At 39.7% G+C, this 25753-nt stretch overlaps 2 protein-coding genes across 4 annotated transcripts in view; both read left to right on the top strand.

Annotated features, from left to right (window-relative positions):
- Window positions 1-301: 301 nt before the first annotated feature.
- On the top strand, window positions 302-12376 carry ttf2 (transcription termination factor, RNA polymerase II). The gene is made up of 23 exons (XM_086267330.1): window positions 302-389; window positions 599-704; window positions 995-1081; window positions 1212-1281; window positions 1803-2669; window positions 3101-3221; window positions 3501-3683; window positions 3791-3948; window positions 4675-4756; window positions 4939-5064; window positions 5176-5326; window positions 5891-5996; window positions 6180-6364; window positions 6905-7058; window positions 7245-7336; window positions 7588-7673; window positions 7903-8045; window positions 8167-8346; window positions 8722-8780; window positions 8901-9054; window positions 10588-10670; window positions 11013-11087; window positions 11244-12376. The coding sequence occupies exons 1-23, from the start codon at window positions 362-364 to the stop codon at window positions 11386-11388; spliced, it is 3441 nt and encodes a 1146-aa protein (XP_086123456.1). The 5' UTR covers window positions 302-361; the 3' UTR covers window positions 11389-12376.
- Window positions 12377-12691: 315 nt separating this feature from the next.
- Window positions 12692-25753, top strand: part of mphosph8 (M-phase phosphoprotein 8) — a 28422-nt gene continuing 15360 nt past the window's right edge. Inside the window, exons 1-8 of one of the 3 annotated variants that reach the window (XM_086265769.1) lie at window positions 12692-12977; window positions 15915-16076; window positions 16717-17730; window positions 17921-18017; window positions 19810-20058; window positions 20190-20312; window positions 20634-20722; window positions 22950-25176. In XM_086265769.1, coding sequence (XP_086121895.1) covers window positions 12876-12977; window positions 15915-16076; window positions 16717-17730; window positions 17921-18017; window positions 19810-20058; window positions 20190-20312; window positions 20634-20722; window positions 22950-25176 — 4063 coding nt within the window. In that variant the 5' untranslated portion in view covers window positions 12692-12875. The other 2 variants (XM_086265772.1, XM_086265770.1) reach the window with 2 other exon arrangements.

A 25753-nucleotide genomic window follows, 5' to 3' on the forward strand; every position in this document is an offset into this window, starting at 1 on the left:
AAAAATCTTTTTACGGAACAGGTTTACGGAAGTTCTCGGAACTAGCTTATATCATATCCGGTTAAAAGTTAAATATATTGCACAATAAGAGTCATCAAGCAAATTCAATTTGGTGTTTGTTGAGTTTGCTTTCTTTAATATTGTTATATATTCAATAGTTATTGGTATTTGATGTTAATACATTATTATATATTATTTCTTTGTCCATCATAATACAATTTTGCTAAATAACTCGGACCTTGACTTTTATACTGACGTTTGAAGAGCGGATGTGTTATCCGAGAGCTGCGATTGGTCTATACAAAATACAGCTCTTCCCTTCACGTTCTAGTAACTGAAACTGAACTAATGTGTTGATAAAATGGAAAAGGTTGTATGTAGTATCCACGGTAAGTGGTAATCGGTCAGTGGTGATTAATTATGTGTTATAAAATGCTAAACTGGATATTGTGTTTGGTTTAAAGAGGTTATATTTGTGTTTTTATCCTGAGATAAAGGTTTGCTGCTTACATAGTTTAATAATTAGTTTAACCATCGGTTTAAATATTCTGCACTTCGAGTTTTTACGTGTTTCTAAAAAGAGACCTTTTTGTCACAGGTGGTGTGTGTATGTTAAAAACCGGATTAAAAGATGGACCAAATAAAGGCAAGAGCTTCTACGTCTGCGTTGACAAGCAAGGATGTGATTTTAGTCAACAAACCAGGTATTCCCACGATGACAATAGGCCACTCTACTGTATTTTCAGACCTGAAGCAGTCATTGTCACTGTGTTTGAACCAAATAATAATCTCTTGACTATTCCTTGACTATATCCTTACATTGCTTTTGTTCCATTCATCTCAGTAGCCAACTTTACTATACTCATTGGCTCTCTCCAAACATCTGAGGTTAAAAGTGTTGGTTATTCAGTGACATATTGTTAAAGTTATTGATAAACAAATGTGTGTGTTGCACAAATATTTGTTTTATTGACATGAATTATCATGTCTCTAGCATTTCACCATCACACTGCCTCCATCATGAAGATTCAATGGTGGAACTCCAGGCTCTCAACTACAGTCAGCAACAGCAGGGCTATAGGTGTGTGTGTGTGTGTGTGTGTGTGTGTGAGAAAGAAATCTGAAATCGCATGCTTATACACAGCTTATATGACTAGAAACCAGGTCGGTTAGACTGTGTATTTAACTGCAAATTCCTTCTCGTTTTCCAGGTTGTTCTACCGATGTGCTGTAGGTAAAAAAGCAGGCCAGAGGTGGTGTGGAAATGTACCCTGGACTGCAGTAAGTGCTGTCACAGACTTCCCAACACACACTTGTTTTTTTATATACATTCAATATCTGTATCACCAACGGTTTCTGGCCATCGCATTGAGATATTAATTAAAGATAGTTATTAGTTATTAAAAATGCGGTTAATTAAAGTTTTAAGTTATTATTCTCACTACTCCACTAATAATTAAACTTGTACAAATTAGTCAGTTCATTGGTCAGTCACTCAAAACAAAAGTAATCCTTACCTCTTTTGTATTTGTTTTTCTTTTGTTGTTTTTTCTTTAATGCTGTAACTGTAAATTTTTTACGGTTTTCCTGGCGTACGCATTGATTAATACATTTATTATGTAAACAATCATAAGTTGCAGCCTTAAATAGGATGTAGCTAAATGGTATGAACAAGTATTTTTCCTATTCTGAACTATTTACTCTTTTTAAACACCACATTAGGGATTAGTTGTTATTAGACACCTTTCTGTAAATCTCTATGATACATTTTTTTTAAAGTGTGTTGTTTTCCATGATTGCAGCCAGAAACAGAAAAGAGAAGCCCTCTGTCTGACACACAGCTACAGCCCTCATGTCTTCCACCTGTACGAAACCCCTTTAAGGCACCAAGCCAGACAGACAAGGACTCTGGGTGGAGAAAGTTGCACAACAATAGACATGAAGAGAGAGAAGCAAGTCACAAGGCTGAAGGAAGAGCAAATTACCAGAAAGAAAATGAAAGGCAACAAGGTGCAGGAGTGGAAGAAAAGGCAGATGATAAGCACAGGTCGTCGGATACTTACCGGGGTAAACAACTTCCACCGGGGATGAAGTTAAAAAAGAGAGTTTCAGATGAGGAGAACAACAGTCCCAAAGAAAACAGTGTTGAAAAAAGAACCGAGAAGATTCAAGACACGCCCGAGCAGAACCGCATCAAGCAAGGAGAAGCAGAAAAGGGCATTTCTTCCTCCAACGTCAAGACTGTTCATTCTGAGTCATCAAACAAACATCAACTCAAAACAATCAATCAAACTGCACCAGTTTCTCACAGGAACTTGACTCAGCAACCATCTGATGCTGAAACCTCTCAGGTGAAAGAAACCAAACAAATACTAGAAAACAGCAGCTGCACCCATGCATCCAGAGACTCTGACAGCAGCAGGAGCCCCATACCTGACAATCCAACTCAGCCAGAGTCCAGTCAGCCCAACAGTCCCGAAAACGATGATGATGATGATGTGGTACTGGTGTCGGTGAAGCCTGCTCCGCAAAAGACTCCTCCTGTTTCTACTGTCCAAAAGACACTGACCAACTTCCCAGGATTCCAGCCAGCTTCTAACATCAAAAAGCCGGTGGAAAACCCCAAAGGGCTGCAGAACCTGCTCACCGTTCAGCTCCAGCAGAAAAAGGTGTCTGCATTAAGAAATCTGTTAATTAACCGCCCTGATATACTCATATCAGTCACTCCTAGCCGGCGTTTCCCAAAACACCGAAGAATATTTGTAGTACTTGTAATTATATCATAGTAAATAATCTGCAAGCTCTCAGAATGTGCTTTTCTCTTTAAATGTTAAAGTTGCCACTGTTAGCTACACTAGCTGACAGAGTAGGCTGAGGTAGCTGTTAAGTACAGTTTAGTTCACAAGTCCAGCAATGTGATTTATGATTAGGCTGATATCTAATTGGCTGGTATTAGCTAACTGCTAATCCTTCAGTTTCAGCATATATAACAGCCCATAAATTACACACTCCAATACTGTATACATCACAACAACAAATACTACAGAGCAGCTGGTTAGTTTAATACTCAGGCTTATGAGAGCTCTTTGTCTTCACTCAGGCCACTCTATCTTCAGTAAACTTGGAGGCACTACCAGATAAAGGAGAGAGGCTGAGGACACAGGTTAAAGAGCTGGAGGAAGCCCTGGAGTCACTGAGCCTCACTGCTGCTTCTCAGCCTGGTAGGAGTCACACTGCACATGAGAAATAATAGAATAGTGTTTTCAGATGGTTTATTCAAGTGCTTTTTAGTTATTCCACTATGTACCTCAGCTATACTCCCAGTTAAGCCCTTATGCTTACACGGGCAAAACCTTGAGGGACTTTTTTGTCTTAGTAAGCGCTGTGTAATTTGATGTTCTTTGATTTTCTTTCTGTCAAACAAACGTGCAGGTGAAAGTGTAATAATAAAACCAACAAGGTTTTTTAGATTTGGCTGGATGTCTGTGTCTCCCTTTCAGAGTCTGAGGAAGCGTGTAGCAGCACTGATTCTGGTTTCAGCACCACTCAGATGAATCCATTCAGCCGGCAGGGCGGGACCATCCTGCTCCCTGCTCCTCCAGCCCCGGGCCTGCACCATCATCAGGCCTCTGGTGGCTCTCTGGAGCTCCAGCTGAGCCAGGGATACTCTCAGATGTATGGAGGTATGCCATATGGGAAAGAGAAACACTTCTATAAAATGTGTAATTTTTTTTTTTTTTTAACTTGAAATAAATATAGATTGCTAATCATTCATCCTTAATGTTTCCAGCATACCCACAGGCACAGACATTTTATGGGGGTAGAATGACCAACGACCGTCTTCTGGCGGTGAAAAATGCCACCTGTGAGGCCATCGACCATCTCCACAAGTCCCTGGAGTCCTGTCCTGATGCCGAGGCTGAGGCCCCTGATCCCAAGGGTATCAAGGTGTTACACACTGCTTCACTCACTACTGTGGCAAAAAAAAAATCTGACAACAACGACTACATTTTCACAAAAACTTCAAAAATAAAGGAAACTCATAGCAGCACTCAGATATTCTGACTGATTACACAAGGCTTAGTGCTCGGCTCTGTCAGTAAATAGTTACATTTAGAATTTTTAAGCTGTTGTGATATAGAAGATAGTGGATGACAGACAACTCTTAGCAGGAGAGGTTGAAATCTTACACGAATAGTTTCACCGAAAAGCATCATCCAAAATTTCAAGATATGAAAGCCCACTTTTAAATTCATCTATCGGCAATTTTTACATGACACTCAGCGCAGGCGAGCGCCATCTTTACTCTGATTTGACTGCTCAGACTGAGGCTGCACTGCATAAAAAATACCTGGTGTCTGACTGAGTACCATTTATTTACTCTCATTTTGAGGATGGTTTTCTGCTTCTAGTATTGCAGCCACATTTTAAGGTCAGCCTTAGAAATATAGCTTCCGATTGTAGCTCATAGTTTTACATTATTATGCTCTAAGAAATTGCATCTGAATGTAATCTTTATGTGTCCATATATTTTAATTAATTTTCATTTTTGCATCACAACATTTTCTTTTATTGACAAAACTGTCACAATTTAGAATGGTACAGCCTGTATTTCCTCTTTTGATTGGACGATGATGTTAGGCTAAGATTGCTGCATTGTGATTGGTTGCTCAGGTGCCTCTCCTGCCCCATCAGAGGAGAGCTTTGGCCTGGTTGCTCTGGAGAGAAACGCAGAGTCCTTGTGGAGGAATACTGGGTGAGTGTTTTTGGAAATAAGCCCGTGGGGTCTGTTTGTTACATTTAATTTGCTATTCTATGTACAGAAATGGTCTCCTCAGGCCAGTCAGTTTGCTCACATGACAAAGAGAGGAACACCTCGCTTCTTACCATTTCTTCATCTTTTTTCTAGTACATCTCATTTGTATTCTTTTCAATCAGCGGATGACATGGGTCTGGGGAAGACCTTGACCATGATTTCTCTCATACTGGCCATGAAGATGAAAGCAAAAAAGGACAAGGAGGAGATGGAAGAGAAGAAGAAGGATAGCTGGTTATCCAAAACTGGTAACAAGAACCTTTTGTCATTGACTCAGTGGATCAAATAAAATCTAGTTAAATAAAATTATACAGTTCTTCCTGTTTTTTTTAGCTATTTCCTTGTTTTTTTGTGTCCAGACTGCATCCCTGTGTTGTCTAAGGGCACTCTTATCATCTGCCCTGCCTCCCTGGTGCACCACTGGAAGAAGGAGATTGACAGACATGTCAAGACGGGCAAGTTGACGGTGTACCTGTACCACGGCCCGAACCGTGAGAGAAGTGCCAGAGCGTAAGAAAGCTGCAAACTTTGTCACACACACATTGCTGTTTATTTCTCCGCTCTGCCTTTATCTCAGTTTGTAATGGTGCAGTCGCATCTTATTCTTTGAGGAGCCACACAAAGTTCCTGCAGTGACAGTTGACCTTTTTTACCTTTGTGCCAAACAATTACATATTAAAATGTTGGTATTAGAGGTCATAGTAAAGCACTGTAGGAACAAGAATGTCCTGCAAATGTTTCATAAAGAGAAAGCTTGGAAAAGCCAAAACTCAGTACAGTCGTGAACATGAGTAAAGCAGACAAAAAGGAGCTCCGCTGTCATAACTGTCGTTATTTTTGCAAAACACACCTCTCGGGAAAACATGCTTTCACAGACAAAATGAAATGATGCACACGGGGGAATTGATTTGTGTACTGTAAATGTTTGATCTTGTGTTTGTGCAAAGTAGTGGAGAGCAGCTCTGTCATTGTTTCTTTGACATGTCAAAGATCTTCATTACAGCTGTTCTTTTCCCATTTGAAGGACATTTGAGTCACAAAAACTAAATACAGTGTTGTGCATGTGTCCACCAGACTGGCAGATTACGATGTGGTGGTGACTACCTACAGCCTAGTGTCCAAGGAGATCCCGGTCCAAAAAGAAGAGGCCGATAAACCCAACACGGATAAGGACGATGTGGTAAATACTACATATACGACCGGAACCAAAGCCTTCAGTGTTAACACTGAAGATGCTGGCAGCAGCACTAAAAAGGAAAATACTGTTTTCGTGATTTCTTACTAAGATAAGAGCAGTGTTGGAAACATCACTTTCAGCAAAATGAAATAACTTACAAACACACTTCCCATTATTTTTCTTCAGCGTCCAGGCTCAGCTCCTCTCCTGCGAGTGTCCTGGGCCCGCATAATTCTGGATGAAGCCCACAGCATCAAAAACCCAAAAGTGCAGACCTCCATGGCTGTCTGTCAGCTGAGGGCCGGAGCCCGTTGGGCTGTCACTGGTACACCCATTCAGAACAACCTGCTGGACATGTACTCGCTGCTCAAGTAAGACAACAGCACAGTGAATACAAGTTTCTAACCCATCCTGTGTTTTGTTAGCCTGCTGCACATGTGTGGTCCGTTTTTAATATTTGGGACAGTTTTTAAGTATTTTCATAATATGGTGCAGACTGACGAGATAATACGCCTGTTTTTAATAAGTTACATATAAATCATGAAGTCTGGAATATTTGATCACACAGTTGAGCTTCTTAAATAACTAAAACAACGTCTGACAAATCCTCTTCTAACCTTGGCTTGTGTATTTCAGCTGTGTGACATGGATGTTTTATACTTGAAGATAAAAACATGCAAAGGATACACCAGTGCATCCTCGATTACAGCTCCTCTGGAAAGGCTCCTTTCTCCTCTGTCCTCCAGATACAGTTTTCAGTCTGGAGGACTGAGCTTAATATTTGTTTCACAAGCAGAAGGATGTAGGACGGAGGAGACGAGGAAGCACAAATGAAATGAACACATTAGGAATAATAAATGTATTTCATGAATGAGATCCTGTTCTTTCACTGCGTTCCTCTGTCTTTTCAGGTTTCTGCGTTGTTCTCCGTTCGACGAGTACAAACTGTGGAAAGCTCAGGTGGACAACGGCTCCAAGAGAGGCAGAGAGCGACTCAACATCCTGACCAGGACTCTGCTGCTCCGACGAACCAAAGACCAACGGGACAGCACAGGCCAACCACTGGTAGAGAGACACACACACAGACTCCATGAACATCTGTCTTTATGGTAGCACATCAGGAAATACACTCACTATTAGGAGTTTGCCACCATTAAATTAAAAACATAAACAAGCAAAGTATCTTTTAGCTTCTGGGAGTGTATGTTTAATTACAAAATATAACCAGAAACTAAAGCAGTTTTGTTTCAGGTGTCTCTTCCTGATCGGACTTCCGAGGTGCATCGACTCAAACTTTCTGAGGATGAGCAGGCTGTGTATGATGTGTTATTTGCCCAGTCCAGGTAAAAGTCTATCTTTTCAGAAAGACATGAACCTTTGTCAAATGCAAAGGCAGAGTTACAGTTAGGGGTTTAATTAACATTTTTAAAGCCCAAGGCGTTCTGTTTGTATTGTTCATTTCACTATTTTATTTCCTGCATTTTCATCTTTGTTTTTTATTTGGACATCTTGATGTTTTTACCTTTTTGAGGGTTGTGAAACTAGGAATTAAGTCAATTATAAAAAGTCAATTATATATTTTTCTCTCCTCCAGATCTACTCTGCAGAGCTACCTAAAGCAACATGAAGGAAATGATGTGAAGAAAGGAAGCACTTCCAGTTCTAATCCCTTTGAGAAAGGTGAGGCCTCACCAATAAATAAACTTAATCTGAGCAAAGGTTGTTTTGCAGTCACGATTGCATATTATTATACGAGGTGCATAATTACATTTGCGTGTAGAAAACAACAGAAATTAAACTGGAAGCTGGGACGGCACTTTTGCCTTAAGTCAAACTCTTTTAGCAATCAGTGTTTGCTAGTAGCAGTAATGGTGATTTAAAATAGTGTTCACTCTCTCTGTCTCTCCAGTGGCCCAGGAGTTTGGTTTGTCCCAGGCTGATCCTGCTCTGTCGAGCTCCCAGCAGGCTAAGCAGGTGTCCAGCACCGTCCACATCCTGTCCTTGCTGCTGCGCCTCCGACAATGTTGCTGTCACCTCTCACTTCTTAAGAAGGTACACACTTTCACGTGCTGTCATAAGGCTTTCCAGCAATGTCTATAATTTAAAAAGACACACATAATGATACAAACTGAATACTGCACACACCTATTTCACACCTGTCTCCTGTGCTTAGACTCTGGACTCATCGGAGCTGCAGGGTGATGGGATCGTCTTATCTCTGGAGGAGCAGCTCAATGCTCTGTCGCTCTCCTCCAGCCCCTCGCCATCTGGCCCTGATCCCAAAGACTCTGTGGCCCTCAATGGCACACGCTTCCCCTCGCGGCTGTTTGAGGGCACCAGCAGGAGCACCAAGGTGGGCAATAGATCAGCACACTAACATCACAGTTACTGGCAGAATGTGAAAATGTGTGCTGCTGTCTGATATAGAAGGTGAAATAAGATCAGGGTATGATTGTTTTTGTTGATCAAAAGTCACAATAAAGTCACCAATGAAGTCACTGGGTGTGGATTGTTTGCCCTCAGTTGGAGCCTTTGGATCTTTCCCACACAGATTCAGCTCTAAATCGTGATTTGACATGATTGTTTTCATGCTAAATGTTTTAAAATTCATAGCTGACCATTTGTCTTTGTTAGAGGCAGGGAAAATGCACAATGTATGTGATAAGAGCGCATGGTGGTCCAGTTCAAAGTCTGTTAGTTAGTATTAAAAGATCAATTTTCCTTCTAGATCTCTGCTATCATCTCTGAACTGAAGGCGATCAGAGAGAAGAGTAATGATCACAAAAGGTAAAACATTACACATCACAATAATTCAGAGTTCATGTCTTTTTTTTCACAATTAATAACAATTTTCATGTTACCTTCTCATATGTGGTCTTCATGGCGTGTCTCGCCCTTATTGTCCAGTGTGATCGTGTCCCAGTGGACCAGCATGCTCCAAATTGTAGCAGTTCATCTGCAGCTGATGGGGTTAACGTACAGCGTCATCGACGGGACCGTCAACCCTAAACGCCGCATGGACCTGGTGGAAGAATTCAACACTAACCCAAAGGGACCACAGGTAAATGTCTCTATTTTTGTCAAATGGAGCATGTCTGAATGAAGCCGACTGGGGGGGTTGAAGGTTTTTTTTGCATTTATCACATTCCTGGTGAACCCCACTCTCTCCCTTCCCTGTTCCGGTCCACTTCTCAGCTAATCACCTTTCGAACGACTTACATCATCATACACGTCGAGCAATGTGAAGTTTAGATTTTGGAGAACTGCACAGGAGCATGTTTAGACCTCCTCCCTGTAGATAATTACCTTCACAAAGAGACACAGCCGCAGGAGCATAAATTAAGCATAATGAGGTGGCACAATGGTTTCCATACTTCTAACCAACAGGTGGCAGTAATGCACCAAGTAAAGGAGTTGACATGAATGAAAACGATGTAGAACTTAAGATGTTCATAATCTTAATGAGGATTAATCCATTCTGCACATTTAACAGAGTTTCACTAATAAACGTATTCAACTTTTATAAAAAATAAAAACAACTTTTATACAACGAGCTGCAAGGAAAATCCACATGGCATTTTTTACATCAAGAGCAGAGGACCTATATTTAAAATGATAAAATTATCACACCAGTAAGATATCAATGGGAGCTTTAAATATTGGAATGAAATTGGTACCACTTTCTACCGCTCAATCTAAATAAGATTTTGAAATACAAAAGACTCAAATTTACAACAATAAGACAACAACAACAATAAGAAACTTGTTTTATTTATTCTGACGTCCGGCCAGCGAAAATACATTAAAATAATCTAAGCTGGAGGAAGACTCTGGGATCTTCCATTACAGACGACGATTAGCAGAATATCTACCTGTTAAGATATTTTATAACCCCTAAATTAAACTGTGTACAGATAGGAGAAACAAGAACAGATGGACTTTTCTTTCTGTACGATTTATTTATGTAGCACTGCGAGCAACTTATCCGTAAAAGACAAATGCTTATTAAGAAGATTGCTTGCACAGCCAATGGGATAGCAATAACCCGTAAATGATTAAAACATGAACCCCTAATTAAGAATGACTGGATGGCACAGTGAGCAATATCAAAGACATGAAGAGATTTTCTTTTCTTTAAACTAAAAAACTTATCAGTTTACAAAAAACTGTGAAAACACTGATGCACTATGTAAAACAGCAATAGTGGCTTCTTTTTTTTTTTACTCTTTTTTTTTTTTTGTACTTGCACTGATAATCTGTGCATAAATGTAAGGCCAACTGTTCCTGTTTTTGTAATGTTTGCTCCATTTGTGAAGAATGCAGTTAAATAAAAAGTAAACAACAATAAATTATATGTTATAAACAGAAATTGCTGCAACACTGAAATGTAAATAATAATAGTAGTAATAATAATAATGATGATGATGATGATGATGATGGGACTTCTAGATTAGCTGTGATCATTATACCAAGTGTGCTATGCAGCTGAGAACTAAGCTTGAAGTGATAATGATGAAAATGAGTGTAATCAAACTGTTTTGTTGCACAGCTCTAAATGTATAGTGCTGCCTAATTGTTCTGGTTTTTGCTTCAGGTGATGCTGGTTTCTCTTTGTGCCGGGGGGGTTGGACTGAATCTGATCGGTGGGAATCACCTGTTCCTCATTGACATGCACTGGTGAGAGCCACATTGTCATTCAAAGAGCTGGAAAAGTATCACTTCTGTTGTTTGCCGTTCGCCGTTTAATGTAGCAAGCTGCATTTGAAATATATCTGTTGTGCAAATAATTTTTTCAATATTTTATCCTCTCTAATTTAATTTGTATCCTCTAAAGTATCTTGTGCCTTCACATTTCGCATTATAAGGAATGGCAAAGGACAATTTAAAGGCAGTTATAAACAAACATGTGCAGACGTCACACAATGCATTCTGCAGTTTTGCAGAGATTATGTTATTCCAAACTTAAGAAACATTTCTGTAAGGTAGAAGAAAGTTGTTTCAATTTTAACCCTTCAACAGGAACCCAGCTTTGGAGGATCAGGCCTGTGACCGCATCTATAGAGTGGGACAATATAAAGACGTCACCATCCACAGGTGACGCATCAGCTTCTAACTGAATCTCCACAAAATTTCTAGTTTGCATCTTTATTTTTAAGTTTTACTAAGCATGTAATGGTAACAATGATGTGTAAACTGCGTTTCTTTGTGCTAATAGTTTGTGTGTGTGTGTCTATGTGGCATTGTCAATAGGTTTGTGTGTGAAAACACAGTGGAGGAGAAAATTTCCACACTGCAGACAAAGAAGAAGGAGCTGGCACAGAATGTGCTGTCGGGAACCGGAAACACCCTCTCCAAACTCTCTCTGGCAGATCTCAAGATCATTTTTGGAGTCTGAATAAAGAGCTGTACCAGCTGACCAACAGCTATTCAGACATGCATTGTGTGAATGTATTAGGTTGTAACTTTAGAAAATGTTGAAATAACAATAATAATAACAACAACAACAACAACAATGGGGTAATGCATTACTTTAAAAGTACCATGTTATTTGTTACACCAAGGCTAAGAATTTTCCTCCAAACACTGAGCCATAACTGAGATGTTTAGATTAGTTACACTAAACAAAATATGTGGGCTTTTTCTAAAACTCTTTTTTTGGGTTTGTTTTTGTTTGGGGGGTGGGGTTGTTAGTTTTTATTTGTATTCTTTCTTTTCTTTTTTTTTTTTCTTTTTTTTTGGACTGTTTAAACAGATGGTCAAATGCCACAGCTGACACACAGCTGGACAGTATTTGAAACATATGTGTGTACACATACATTTAAACAGTTTCTTACTATATTTTGTAAAATTACATAATATTTTCCTCCATGTATTTTTGGTCTTCTGTTTCTTCCACCTGATTTATTTCTTTATACTTATATAAAGAAATACATTATATCATTATTATTATTATTATTATTGTTATTAATAATAATACTATTATCATCATAATTTTTTACTAGTATTGCTGTATTTGTGTTGTTTGTGATGTAATGTTACAATAAATTTAGGTGATTAAAGTTATTAGAAGTGACTTCTGTTTTAGGCAGTAAACTGAAACGATTATTTAATTTTCTAAAGCTGCTTAAAGTTTACTCAGTTGAAAAACATGTTGCTAATATTGTGGCTTTTAAGGCATTTCAATATTGCACTTGTGATTATTAAAATATTATACATTGAAGACTAAAAACATGAGTGGATGACGTGTTTTTTTTGTTTTGTTCTGTGCAGGAAGATGTGTGCTATATTTAAATATGTATAATTAGTTAGCAGACGGTCTGTTTTCACCAGGCAACGTGTTTTCAACGCTCGCAAATCACTGACTTTTGATGCCTTTAGTACATTTCGAACTTTTGGGCGTCATCGCCCGAAATAACAGAACAATAAAGAGAAAATTTAAAAATATATATGTTGTTAAAATTATTGTTATTCTTTAAACTTGTAGCAGGGCATAAAAGTCAGAAGTTATGGAAAGCAATGAAATAGTTGTTTGTTGGTTTTAAATCACTTTAGCGTATTATAGCGTAATATATTGTTTCGATTAAAATTAATTATCGCCAAATCGCCTTTTTTTAGTACATCAGCAAAAATAAAATGTTTTATTTTTTGTAAATACTATTTTGGAGTGATACGTTCGACGATTAAGAGCAGCATTTGAACGCCTCTCGTGACTGCGGGCGGTAACTGCCCTGCGTTCAGCGCAGCCCTCTCAGAGCTGCAGAGCTAGTGCAGTCTGTAGTACCACTAGGTACGGCAGCGTCCTACCTCTGTCAACACGGCGGCCTTTTCGAGTGCAAAACCCAAAACAGGCAGATTTTAGGAAACCAACACTACCACACAGCCATGGCGGCTGAAACCGACAAGGTAGAGCCCGCGGACAGCGAACAAGATGAGGAAGAAGACGTGTACGAAGTGGAAAAGATCATTGACATGCGGGTGGAAGAGGTAAAAATAGCTAAGTGCTACGTAGCCGCCTGGCTAGCTTTGCAAACATGGCTGGCATTTCTTTCAGTCCACTTTCACGAGGCATAGCCCACCAACAACGGTGGAAAGACCCTTTGTGTTAGCAGAATCGCGTTTCTGCGGTGCATTTACATGCACAAAATTGCTTGTGTGTTACTTTGTTACATGCGTTTTCTGGTTTTAGTCGTGGGTCGCTGTTCCTCCATATATAGCATCTTTTCCAAGCACAACTTGTCCCATGATGTCCGCTTGGCTCTCCCCTGCTGAGGCCAAGGACGGACCCGTTGCAGGCTTTCACATATTTTCATCGTATTTTGCTAGCTGCAGGGCTACATCGGCTAAATCCCCGAATAATGCAGGACTCGCAGCGTGTGAGAAGATTGGTGGGATTTGCTGTTTGTTAACACTGAATTTACTTATACCAGGTAATAATGGGTGAGCCCTGTGACCGCTGCATTTCTAACTGTATAAAGTAGCGGACAAACATGCTTTAGACCCGTGCACAAACACAGATGACCCCAGCAGCTAACATTAGCTACATTTGCTATCTTTCTTGCTTTTTACCTTTTCTTTTTAAGATTGCCGTGAAGCACATGTAATGTCCGTGGTATTAACTTTGGGGGGGGGGGGGGGGGGTTCCTTTGAGTATCAGGTCTCGTTACAAAGGTTAAATTGCACTCTTTTTAAAGACAGCTATAAATGAATTTGGTTGAATAGCACCAAAAGAAGGGAGAAATCAATATTCATAGTAGAGCAGCGAGACAGTACAGGCTTGATTACTGACCAGTAGAGCTGGGCGATATGAGATTTTTTCATATCACGATATGTTTTTTCATTTCAGGCGATAATGATATCTATCACGATATAAGCCAAATAACTATATTTGTAAGATTTAAATGTGTTGTTGCTCACAAGTAAAATGTGAAATAATCAGCAGCTTGTTTTTATTTAAATATTTATTTCCCATAATAAGTTCAACAGGGTAGATGTACTTAAGGAACATGAGACTTTTTCAGATAAATAAAGGCAAATATTGCAAACTACACAAAAGGCAGCCGCTAAAGCGTTTAAGTTTCAAAACAGAACAAACGAAACAGACTAAATTGTCAATTCCACTTAGAAACAAAATATTAATTCTAAAAATAAATCTTAGTTTGTTTTACAGAAGAACAGACAAAACTGACTAACTTTTGTCAATATCAAATAAACTGAGAACTAAAAGGAAATTCTCAATCTCTCCTTGTTGTATAGCTTAGCTTTTCAAACAGTTTTAACAGTTACTTTAGTCTGACAAAAGCTGAATGACGAATTAGCGCTTCCAGTCAGAGACTGAGGCTACGTCCACACGTACACGGGTATTTTTGAAAACGGAGATTTTCCGTTTTCGTTTTAAAAAATAATCCCGTCCACACATAAAGGCAGAAATGAAGGAAAACGCTGCTATGAACATGCCAAAGCAGCAGGTGGCGCTAGATTCCTAACCGTGCAGAAATGTTGGCCAATCAGAAGTCTAGAAGCCTCGGTGGGAAAAAGTAAACAAAGCTGGGGCATAGAAGCAGAACCGAGTCGTATGTGTGGAGGGACAGTAACTGTGTGTATATGTAAGCATTTAAACACTGCAGAGAGTAGAATTAACAGTAACAGTATTGTAGAAATTCATTTCACCGAAACAATAACGTGGCGCACAGTGTGACGCATGCACCAGTTTATTGTATTTCCAGACTTGCTTTCGGCACAATTTACAGTGCACGCTACTCTGTTTTTGTCAGACTTGAAATAGCCGAAATACCTTCACACTACGGAACTTCTATGGCTCTTCCGTTCAACAATCTCTCCGGCGTTGGAACCGTCATCCGTTTTCTCTTCGGTCACGCTCGGTTGATTTTTCTAGTCGGCACACTCATTTCCTCCATTACGCGCTGGCTCCATTACCCGCTGGCTGCTTCCCAAACAAACACACGTGCGGCTTGGCACTTGTGCTGTACGTAACAAGTCACGCGACGTGATGCTGCGGCTGTGATTGGTTCGGCTCTGCGCTACTTAATTTAGATTGGCTGACCTTTTTTTTTTTTTTTTTTTTTTTTTTTTTTTAAGAGGACGAGAGCGGCGAGGTCTATCACGATAGCTTAATTTCTCTATCGAGTAAAAGTTATATCGCGATACATATCGTTATCGTTCTATCGCCCAGCTCTACTGACCAGTTGAGCTCGTGAATCAAATTCTGTGATGTGCACATTGATTGTTGAGGTAGAATGGGAGGTAATACTATCTCTACTAAGATATTTTCAACACCTTGCTTTTTACACTTTTTGCCGTTGGTCTTTGTGAACTCTGGAGTCTCTCTGGGCTGTACCACCTGCGAAGTAAACACATGCACAGGAAGTTAAGCTGTGGTCCTTCTGAGCAGTGCGGAGTGCCCAGTGGGAGCTTCTGCACCTTTTAGATGCTTTAACTTCATATGTGTACAGTCTGATGCAGCGCTGTCAACATCTCCCTGGAAAGATTGAAAATATTCACACTCTCCTCTGCTTTTTACAGGATTTTGCATCTCTCTTGCTCACGTTCAGTCACTCTTAATACACAAAAGTCAGCTGTGAAACTAACAGTTTTTTACAACTCTTACACTTTTTGTTTTGCACACTTTCTTTCAGCAAGTTCTCACTGCAACTTTAAATGTTTTGCCTGTGTCTCCTCAGTAAACCTTTTGATATTAGAACTTTAAAGACAGACAGCATCATTCAAAATACCATAATTAACACTAACTAACTAACAGGGCCTGTCAGCCGTGTTTGCTTGTCTCAGCTGTCATGTGGAAGTCTTCTGTTTTCTATAGATCCTGTTGGCTCGTGATCTCACTGTCAGGTCAGGTCAGTGGGGCAGGTCATGCTAAGCGCTACATCTTCGCTTTCTTGTTCTCAGGGTGAAGTGCTGTACAGAGTTCGCTGGAAGAACTACTGCTCTGACGATGACACATGGGAACCAGAGGCCCATTTGGAAGACTGTCGCGAAGTCCTCTTGGCTTTTAAGAAGTCACAGGCTGAAGCTAAGGCCAAGAAAGAGGCAGAAACCAAGAAATGTGTGGTAAGTCTGATCTTTCAAGCAATGAGGCATGGGCATTATTTACAGGGGAATGAGGCATTGTAACCACCGCCAACACATCAAGCAGCAAATAAAAGTTTTTGCACGCCCCTACTATGTGGGACTTGGTTGGTCTTGGTGCACAGATGTAGCTTTACGCATGTTGAACCCAAAGTTACGCTCTTGGGTTTAGGTATAGTGTTTATGAAGCGCCATAAACGCTATACCTAAAGTTATCGATCTGTCTTCTGTGTCCGGGCCGGGTGAGGTTTCCCGTGTTGGTATAGTTATTCTTTTAAATGTCGCAAGAAAACATCTTTGTTTCTAAGCCAGAAGCAAACTGCCTGTAACTTTGGCTTTAAAGCCTTTTTAATATAAGTAATCTGATCTTTCCTTTCTTGATTATAGAACTAATGCACAACAGATGAACTTAAAACAAATTTTGTCTGTTATTAAGATTATTATCGATGTTATTTTCCCACCTGTCTGGACATCGTTTTGAAAATGAAGGGGCAAAATGTTGTTGGCAGTATTATTGACCTCTAATTACTTATGACAAACTATTATAGAGCCTTAAGTCAGAAGGTCAAAAAGTAATATCTATTACCAAAATGTGATATTTCCCCTCCCGTTCTCTCTTTAGAAACCTCTGCCTCCAAAGAGTGACGTGTTTGATGCTGACTCGGAAAGTGACAGCGACAAAGACCGACCAACGGAGGCACCTGTCAAGAAGAAAAAGAAGAAGAAAGTCCGGGAAGAGGAGGAGGAGGAAGAAGAATCGCATCTTAAGGAAAAAAGGAAAAAGAAGAAGGACAAGCGGAAAGAAGAGTTTAGGCCCCTACCGGCACCAGAAACCGATGAGGAAGAAGGCAGAGCCCCAACCCCAAGCTCTCCACCCAAGGAGAGAAAGACTGAATCAAAAAAACGTGTGGTTGAATCGGAAGAGGATGACCCTGTTCCCTCCAAGAAACACAGGAAGGAAAGAGGAAAAGAGGGAGGGAAGCATAAAAAAGAAAAGGGCGACGATGGGAGGAAAAAGAAGGGGAAGAAAGAGAGGAAGATCGAAACCTCTGAAGACGAGGCCGCTGCTCCGCTGGAAGATGACGTGAGCGAAGGCCTGTCAGAGTCCCAAATGGACGATTCCGCATCAACTGAGACTTTAACAAAATCGGTGGAAAAAGCCAGTTTGGACGACAAGTCCAGACAAAAAAAGGGGAAGTGGGAAGTAAAGCTGCAGGGTATAAAGGACCTTATCCACGACAAAAAGAACAAAAAGACAGATTCTGCTCAGAAAGAAAGCAGCCTCCAAAAACTGAAGAGTCATAGCTCTAAAGCAAAAGAGGATACTGCGCTACAATCAGACTCCAGTGACAACTCCACCCTACATAAGAAAGCAAAGAGCAAAGGGCAGGAGAGCGCGTCTGCACCACCCAAAGTCCCATCTACATCGTCCTCGTCGTCCTCGTCCTCTGTTACAGCTGTTGGTGTCACCAAGAGTAAGGAGGAGGAAGTTACCAAGGACGAGATATTGGGACAGAAGGACACCACAGGTTCAACTAACCTTTTCGAAAAGTTCCTGTTAAACTGCGAGGCCAAGGATCGCGCCCCCCGCAGGAATCAACCCACCACAGAGAAGAGCAGCAGCAAACCCACAAAGGTGTATACTTTATTTCTATTTTAACTTTGTCATCCAGTATTTCATAAATGGAACCAAAAAACACAACGTGATCTTTCAGATGATGTTCTTTGCTATTTTAAACAGGATATGCAGCTCAGAGGTTTTCCTCTAAAAAAGAAATGCAGCGTGTTAACAGTTTGTTGTTGTTGTGTTTTGTCCCAACACTTAGGTATTGGGAAAAATTGAGAAGATTCCCAAAACAACCAAAGAGTCTCCTGTTCAGAAACAAGAGCCGGAGAAGACGGAGAGGCCCAAGCAATCAGATGGTATGCATGAAACTTGAACTTGAATCAGATTAACACAATGTGGCTTCAGACCAATCCCGCTGGGCATAAAGGACCTTATCCATGACAGGAAAAAATACTAGTTGCTATACGGTCTCCAAAAATTGACCTTAAAGGGCCAAGGAGGTTACTGCCCTACAATAAAACTCTAATAACAGCTCTGTCTTCCAGAGGCCTGTGAGGGTTTAACCCAAATAGATGGTTAATTTTTATACCAGGGTATAAAATACCACCATATACCAATCAGTCAGTTCTCCAGAAAACGGTGTCACCATTCCTGCGAGATCGCTGAGACCCCAGTGCACGGATAGTAATCATAGTCTAAAACTTTGTAAGAGCACCTAAAGCGTTTGTCTTTCTGGAATAAAAACTGTAATCTGTCAGATTCTCCCACAGCTGTGATACTCTGTTAAGTTACAAAGTCAGCATTTTTGCTAGCTTTTTTTTTCTCCTGCCTTCAAATAAGCTAAACTTTATCAATATAGTAGCTCCAGTCTTTTCAGGTCTTTGTGACCAAAGCACCTTCAAACAGCGCTTTTAACACTAAACTGCTCCCTTCAAACACACCTCTTATTTATCTACAGCAGCTGTGTTGCTTTCAGTCTCTATTCTGTGTCTCACCTCTTGATATTTTCTAATATTATGTTTTTATCCTTCCTTTGTAAAACCAGCCGCTCTGCTATCAGCAGGCTAATTCGATGCTTGTCATTGGTCCTGTGGTGCCAGCAGCTTCACTTTTATGTGAACATGCTTATAGCCATATTGGGAATCCCCATCGAGTTGATAAGCATCTTCGAGTGAATTCTTAGTGGGATTGCTGATCTTTCTGTTAGTGAAGCCAGATGAGGAAAATAGATCCTGAATATGTTAAACTTGCTTCATAGTACATGCCCCAGATGAGAGCAGATCACAGAAATGTAAACCTAGAGCTCTAATAGACTATGGTGTGTGAAAACAAAGTCTACATGTCTTTGCATCTTTAACCCCTTCCTGCCCGAGTGTTTTATGCCAGGGTGTAGTTTGCCTTTTAATGAACACAAAGAACTGTGCTGTATAAATGGTTATCATAGAAAAAGGGTTTAAATTAGCAGCATTTTGTTATTAAAAAGTATCATCCAGCACCTCCTTGTATTGTAAAAAGATTTAAAGTAAATGTAACAGATTGCTGCATGTCAGGAGCATAACGTGCAGCATTAGAAACGTCTTTTCTTTAAAATCAGATGTGTTGGTCAAATATTTGATCTGTCAAACAATCAAAAGTTATTATTTTATTTATTATTGTGTATTTTATATAGTTCGTCTGCTGACCAGCTCTAATTCAGAAGACAAAATGTGTCAGGAATGTGTGTCGCAGTGATTGACAGGAATCTCAGGACTTGGTGACGATCAGAGTAATCACAAATAGCTTAAAAATAGCTATGTTTAGCTCATTCATTATTAGTATTTTTAATTAAACGTGACAGACTGTAGTTCTTTGTTAGCAAACTTGCATAAAACCAGGAACTGCAACAAGAGCATTTGAGTGTGTGTACACAAACGCGCACACTCTCCATGTTTGCACGTTTTTATTCTTTAAATTGACATGTATGGGCTTCCCTGAGATTTCAAACCTTTTTTTCTTCTATTCCAACATATGGCCAGGGTTATAAGTGAGTATTAGGTCTACTCCTAATAGGAACAATAAAAGAACAAGCTGTTTTTTTTTGATGTCTTAGATTTTTATGACACGTTGTTCAAAAAGTATTTTTATCTTGTCTGCCACCCTCAATGTCAGTTTCGCGACCAGTTCAGAGTTATGGCTTCAGCCTGGACACCGAGGAGCGGGAAGAGGAATCTGTGGCGAAATCGAAGCCTGGAGATGATACCCGGGAGCGTAGGGATAAGACAGATGAACCACAGCGGCAAAGCTGGGAGCGGAGAACCCCTTCTGATGACAGGAGAAAGAAAAGGGAGGACAGTGAGCCTAGACTCTTTATGGCATGTGATGATACCCAGGACCCACCAGAGGGCACTGACAAATCTGGTATGTTTCTGATTGGCTAAACAAATGCCTCCAAATATGACATTCACACTTCACTTGTCAAATGCATTGATTTTAGATTTATTTTCTGAGTGAAATCCCAGTTGATGATCTCTGCATTGTGTGTTTTACAGACAAGGGCCAGGCCACTTTGAGTCTAGGAATGGACCTTAATCTGGACTGGATGACTCTGGATGATTTCCAGAAACATCTTAACGGAGAGGATGAGATCTTGTCAGGTCCACCTTTGTCACCAAGTGAGTGTTTCCTGATGACTATCTTGGTATTTAGAAGACTTTTGCTTTTAGTTGCAACAAGCCATGAGAAAACCACAACTTGTTTACCATCCAAATTATTCGTTCTGAGTGCAGTTTACCAAAAACATGGAGAAAAACGGTTTTATGTCCGTGACTGTAATAAAAAGAATTCTGTGTCCACAGTAGGTCACATCATTTTTAAGGAGGATCTATGAGATTTGAATAAATAGGCATTTAAAAGAAAGAAAAATTAAATGAGCGTGAGATCTTTAAATGTCCACTTTCTCTAAACTTCATTTGTTCCTCACCTGTTTTTGCCAGATGAGTTGCGAGATGCTGTAAAAAGTGGAGATTACATGGCTGTAAAACTGGCACTTAATTCCAAAGAGGACTACAATCTGGACCAAGAGGTATGTTCTAATAAACATTACCCAGCTGTCTGTTTTATTTCCTCGCTAGTTTCTGCCCTACTTCAATATATTTTTGATTTTTATATATCTCAAGACTCTGAGCACTCAAATCTAAGACACAAACACATTTTAAAGAATTCCACAGCTTGCACCTTGGTTGGCCCCAAGAGTGAGTGTGTGCGTGTGTGTTTTGAAGGGATTGCATTGTTATTAAAAATATATATGAATTCAGTTGGTGACTATGGTCTATCACGCTATGTCTGTCACATATGACACTTATAGACATTAATATTTTCCCCTATAGTTCCCCCAGTTACAAATGCATAATTAGCATTGCATCAGAATTACATTTGGTTTTACGAAAGAAGAACCATTGTTTTAAATAAATGGAAAATGGAAAACATTAGGCATAACCATCGTTAAAAGCATATTTGACACTTTAAACAGTGTTTAACATATAAACTAATATTAGCTTTGTTGAGCAGTCTTTACCCTTCTTACAAAAATATCAAAAATATGTTTATTATGACATAAAACTGCTACTTATAAACTAACAATTTTCCCTGTCTGTTACAATAATGAGTTTGTATCCGATATTTCAAATGTTTTAGTAAATCAGCAGTAAAAGAAAATATTGTTGAGAAAACGTGAAAAAAATAGCTTATCCCAACGCGTCTGAAGCATCCTAATGAGACAACTATACGTCGCTTTTAGATGGAAGAACAATTTTGTTTTTCGTGTTGTGCTCCAAGTACTCTTTTCTTCAAGATGCGCATCCAAAGACTTTACTTTTTACTGTCCACCAATGATCCAACTCCTTGAGATGTTTTCTTGAACTCCAAGCACCTTCTGCAACAAAGCCAGGTAAGGATGTGGTCTCAAAAGCTGTTAAACATAAATATGACTTGTTAGAAATGCTAGTGTAATACTATAAAGTATAATATAAAAGTTTTCTTATATAGCAGAGCCTACACTGTTGTAATTAGTAGGGTTTTAAAGCTGAATTATACTTGTGTAGCTTTGAGTTACAGAGCCATGTTATGTACTTTCAGACTGAACTACAGTATTACAGTAGAAAGAATATGGCAGAGGTGGATGTGATTAAATTAACTCTTATTCCTGGGTATTTTCAGCAAGTTCAGGAGCATTTTTATTTAATTTACCATCTTAATTCAAGGCTCAGTAGGACAGAGAGCCATTATAAGTGTATATAAATTATTGTTATTGTTAATGAAGTTGTATTTTATGTGGTTAAAATCTCGATGCATGCAATCCTATCTACCACCACCCTGCACTATTTTGAATTCTAAAATGGATCTTTAAATTTGTGCTAACTTAGACCTAACAGTCATTAATTGCTATGTAAATTGTAATGTGTGCACCTTAGAGACTGTGATATCATTTTACATTGCAGTGAACAAGCCAGTGATTGAAGACACTGAAGACATGAAGCGCTTGGACAAGATGAACTCTTTGAATCAGGTACATAATGTATGCTTTCAGAATATGTATCATCGTCATTACCATAACACAATATGCACAGCATGCACCTGTAGCCACCGTTTATTACATTTTCTTTTAAATCAAACATTTGAAAGCATAAATGACAAAATTCACAGTGACTGTTATTATGTGAATGGCTGGACATGGTATTAACATATTTTACATGAAGCCATGATGTGTTATATTACGAGTGAGCTCTGTAAAAATACTGGTATGCCCAGCAAAAATTTATCTTTAATTATTTGTTTATTCCAAACCAGGGATGTAGGTCTAGTGTCAGTGCACATTCTGTTTTCTTCATGTAGCATTTCATCAAACACCCCATTACTACATATACTTGGTTAGATATTTATGATGTCGAAACGCTGCTTGATCCAATAAAGCCATTAACTATACTTGAATGGGTCACATGTGGTTTTTGTACGTGAGACTTGAGGTGTCAGGAGGGAGTTTTGTTACTAAACCTTGGGCCATCATATTGACTCGTTTGAATGGGCCTGGATCTTGGTTGGGGGCATTGCCGTGGTGCTGATGTGCTAAAACAGGAGTAAAAAAAATATATGAATGATTAAAAAAATGTCAGAACCATTTATCTACCAAAATTAAAAACAAATTTAAGCATCCCCTTCTACATTTTTTCCAAGAGTCTGTGTTTCAAATTTACCAAAATTATTCATGGGATCTGATTTGGCTCTGAGTCTTACATATACTTGTTCTTTTACAGGCGAGTACTATTGGTGAGAAGAAGTCATTTGAAGGAGAGAGGAACTTGATTGAAGAGAGAAGTTCGAGTGATGCTCTTAGATTGACTTCTAACACTGAAAGTGCAAGAAACGAAGCAGGCACTGCAAAAGAAAATATCCCACAAGATTTGGATGATCAAAAAAATGATAAGGATATTACTGAATCAGAAAACGCAGCATTCGGTTCACCTACCAAGCAGAAAAGTCGAGGAAAGGAAGACCAAAAGGATGGAGAAGACAACGAGACGTCAGATGACACAATGGGTGGTTTGTCAAGTAAAATTAGTTTGAATTTTGATCATTCGGATCAAGTGCTGTCAAATAAACAAAACCCCCTAAAGCAAACAAATGACTCAGGCGACGAGCCAGGAGATGTAGGGGGAGGTATTACAGATATGGTTCTATCTGCATCAAGTACGAAAGAAATGGTTAAAAGATTACGGCGCTGCACAAAAACTGTGGAAAAGAGAGAACCAACAAGATCAAGTCTAAGGACTTGTAAGAAATTGCATCAAATGACACCTTGCGTATTGGATGAAGAGAAGAAAGAGTCATGCAAGAAACACTTCTGTTTATACTGCAAAATGGCTTTCGCTCAACTTGCAAAGCATTTGGAAAGGAAACATGCGGAGGAAACGGATGTTGCCCATGCAATACACTTTCCAAAAGGCTCCAAAGTCAGACAGACATTGCTTGATCAAATTCGCAATAGAGGAGATTATGAACATAATTGCCAAGTTCTTAAAAGTGGCGAGGGGGAAATTGTGACCAAGAAACAGGTCAAGAAACCCAGCATATCAGTTCGTGACTTCTTACCTTGTCAACATTGTTTTGCATTTTATCGCAAAACTGATTTATGGAGACACGAAAGGTCATGTAAAGCTAGAAAAGGAGACGATAAATCTACTGAGAAAACAAAAAGAACGAGAGGTCACAGTGCTGCCTCCCGGCTGCTTCCAATGTCAGAGTTCTTAACTGGAGGCTGTGAGGAAATCATCCACATCATGCATCAAGATGACATCTCGAGGCATATCAGAAACGACCCGCTTATTTGTAAATATGGCAATGCATTGTCTGTTAAATATGAGCATGACAAGTCTCAGTTTGCTTACATTGCACAAAAAATGAGGGAACTGGGTAGATTTGTGCTTGCCGTAAATGAGCTGGACAGGAGTGTAAAGTACTTGCATGAAATATGTCTGCCATCCCGATTTGAATTAGCTGTTCAAGGGGTCAAAAGGATTAGTGGATTTGACCCCAGTTCCAGTAAGTTTAAAAGCATTTCCCTTGTCACGAAGATTGGATACTCTTTGAAACGAGCTGCAGAAATTGCATTTGGTGAGAGTCGCATGACGGAGGACAGTGAATCAGAAAGCGAAGTGAAAAAATTCATACAACTTCTTGATACAAAATGGAATGAGTGTTTTTCTCGCAAAACGCTTGCCTCCTCTCTAAAGCAAGAAGTCAAAAAAGTGGAAGTGGACAAATCAACTGTGACAGAAGACTTGATGAAACTTCACAGGTTTATCACAGAGGAAGGAGACGAAACAAGAAAGGAGCTGAAAGAAAGTCCTAGTTTGTCAACGTGGAAAAAGCTCAGTGAAGCAACTTTAGCTGATGTCTGTCTGTTCAACAGAGGAAGGGTAGGAAATATTGGTAGACTGCTTTTGCAAACTTACATTCAGAGAAAGAGCAAAGGAATATTTGTGCCCTCTGCAGATCAAATAAGGAAAAGCACAAAATTGGAGCTAGAACTTGGTTCCGCTTTGACCAGGTTGGAATTAGAAGGTCAGTATGGAAGGAACATGCTGGTTCTTTTAACAGAACGCATGGTTTTGTCTATTGACTTGCTTGTTGAAAATAGAGAACGAGCGGGTGTGTCAAAAACAAACCCATACCTTTTTGCACGGACTGAAGGTCCATCCTTCATCCGAGCGTTGGATTGTTTCCGACGGGTTGCAATGGAATGTGGAGTTAAAAACCCAGAAGCACTTCTTTCCTCGTCATTAAGAGAGCAAATTGCCAGCTCCTGGCAGTTAATGAGCCTTAATGAATATGAACTGGATCAAGTGGCCAACTTGTTGGGAAAGAGCAGCCAGGAGTGTTACAGACTCTTAAAAAACGCATCCCAGCTAGAAGAAGTGAGCAAACAGCTGCTCAAGATGGATCGAACGCTGCCATCACTTCCAGACAGCAGTGCAAAAGATGGTAAGTACCTTTTTGTTCTATCAAAATATAGGTGATAGCTGCTCTCTGAGTCAATTTACTTTGTTCTTGACCTTTGTACAGGGTGGGCCATTTATATGGATACACCGTAATAACATGGGAATGGTTGGTGATATTAAAGTCCTGTTTGTGGCACATTAGTATATGTGAGGGGGCAAACTCCTCAAGATGGGTGGTGACCATGGTGGCCATTTAGAAGTCGGCCATCTTGGATACAACTTTTGTTTTTTCAATAGGAAGAGGGCCATGTGACTAGGGATGGGTATCGTTTAGGTTTTATCCGATACCGGTGCCAAATCGGTACTTTTGAAACGGTGCCGGTGCTTAAACGGTGCTCGAACCGGTGCTTAAAGAATGGAGAACACAAAATTGGTCCAAAAACCTCTCATGTTCAGCTGTTTGTTTGTTTTTTTGTAAAAAGATAACAATGTTAGCCTTTTCTGCAGCTATGGGGCATATATGGTATCACTCTTGGCTGGAAGCAGTGCTTAAACAATGGAAAAAAAACACAAACTTTGTCCAAAAACCTCTCATGTTCAGCTGTTTCCCACTTTTTCTT

The sequence above is a fragment of the Aulonocara sp. 'chitande type north' Nkhata Bay genome, linkage group LG16 (assembly GCF_057382095.1).
Source record: "Aulonocara sp. 'chitande type north' Nkhata Bay isolate Kocher_YH1m ecotype deep benthic linkage group LG16, A_spYH_male_GT1.1, whole genome shotgun sequence".
NCBI classification, from domain to species: domain Eukaryota; kingdom Metazoa; phylum Chordata; class Actinopteri; order Cichliformes; family Cichlidae; genus Aulonocara; species Aulonocara sp. 'chitande type north' Nkhata Bay.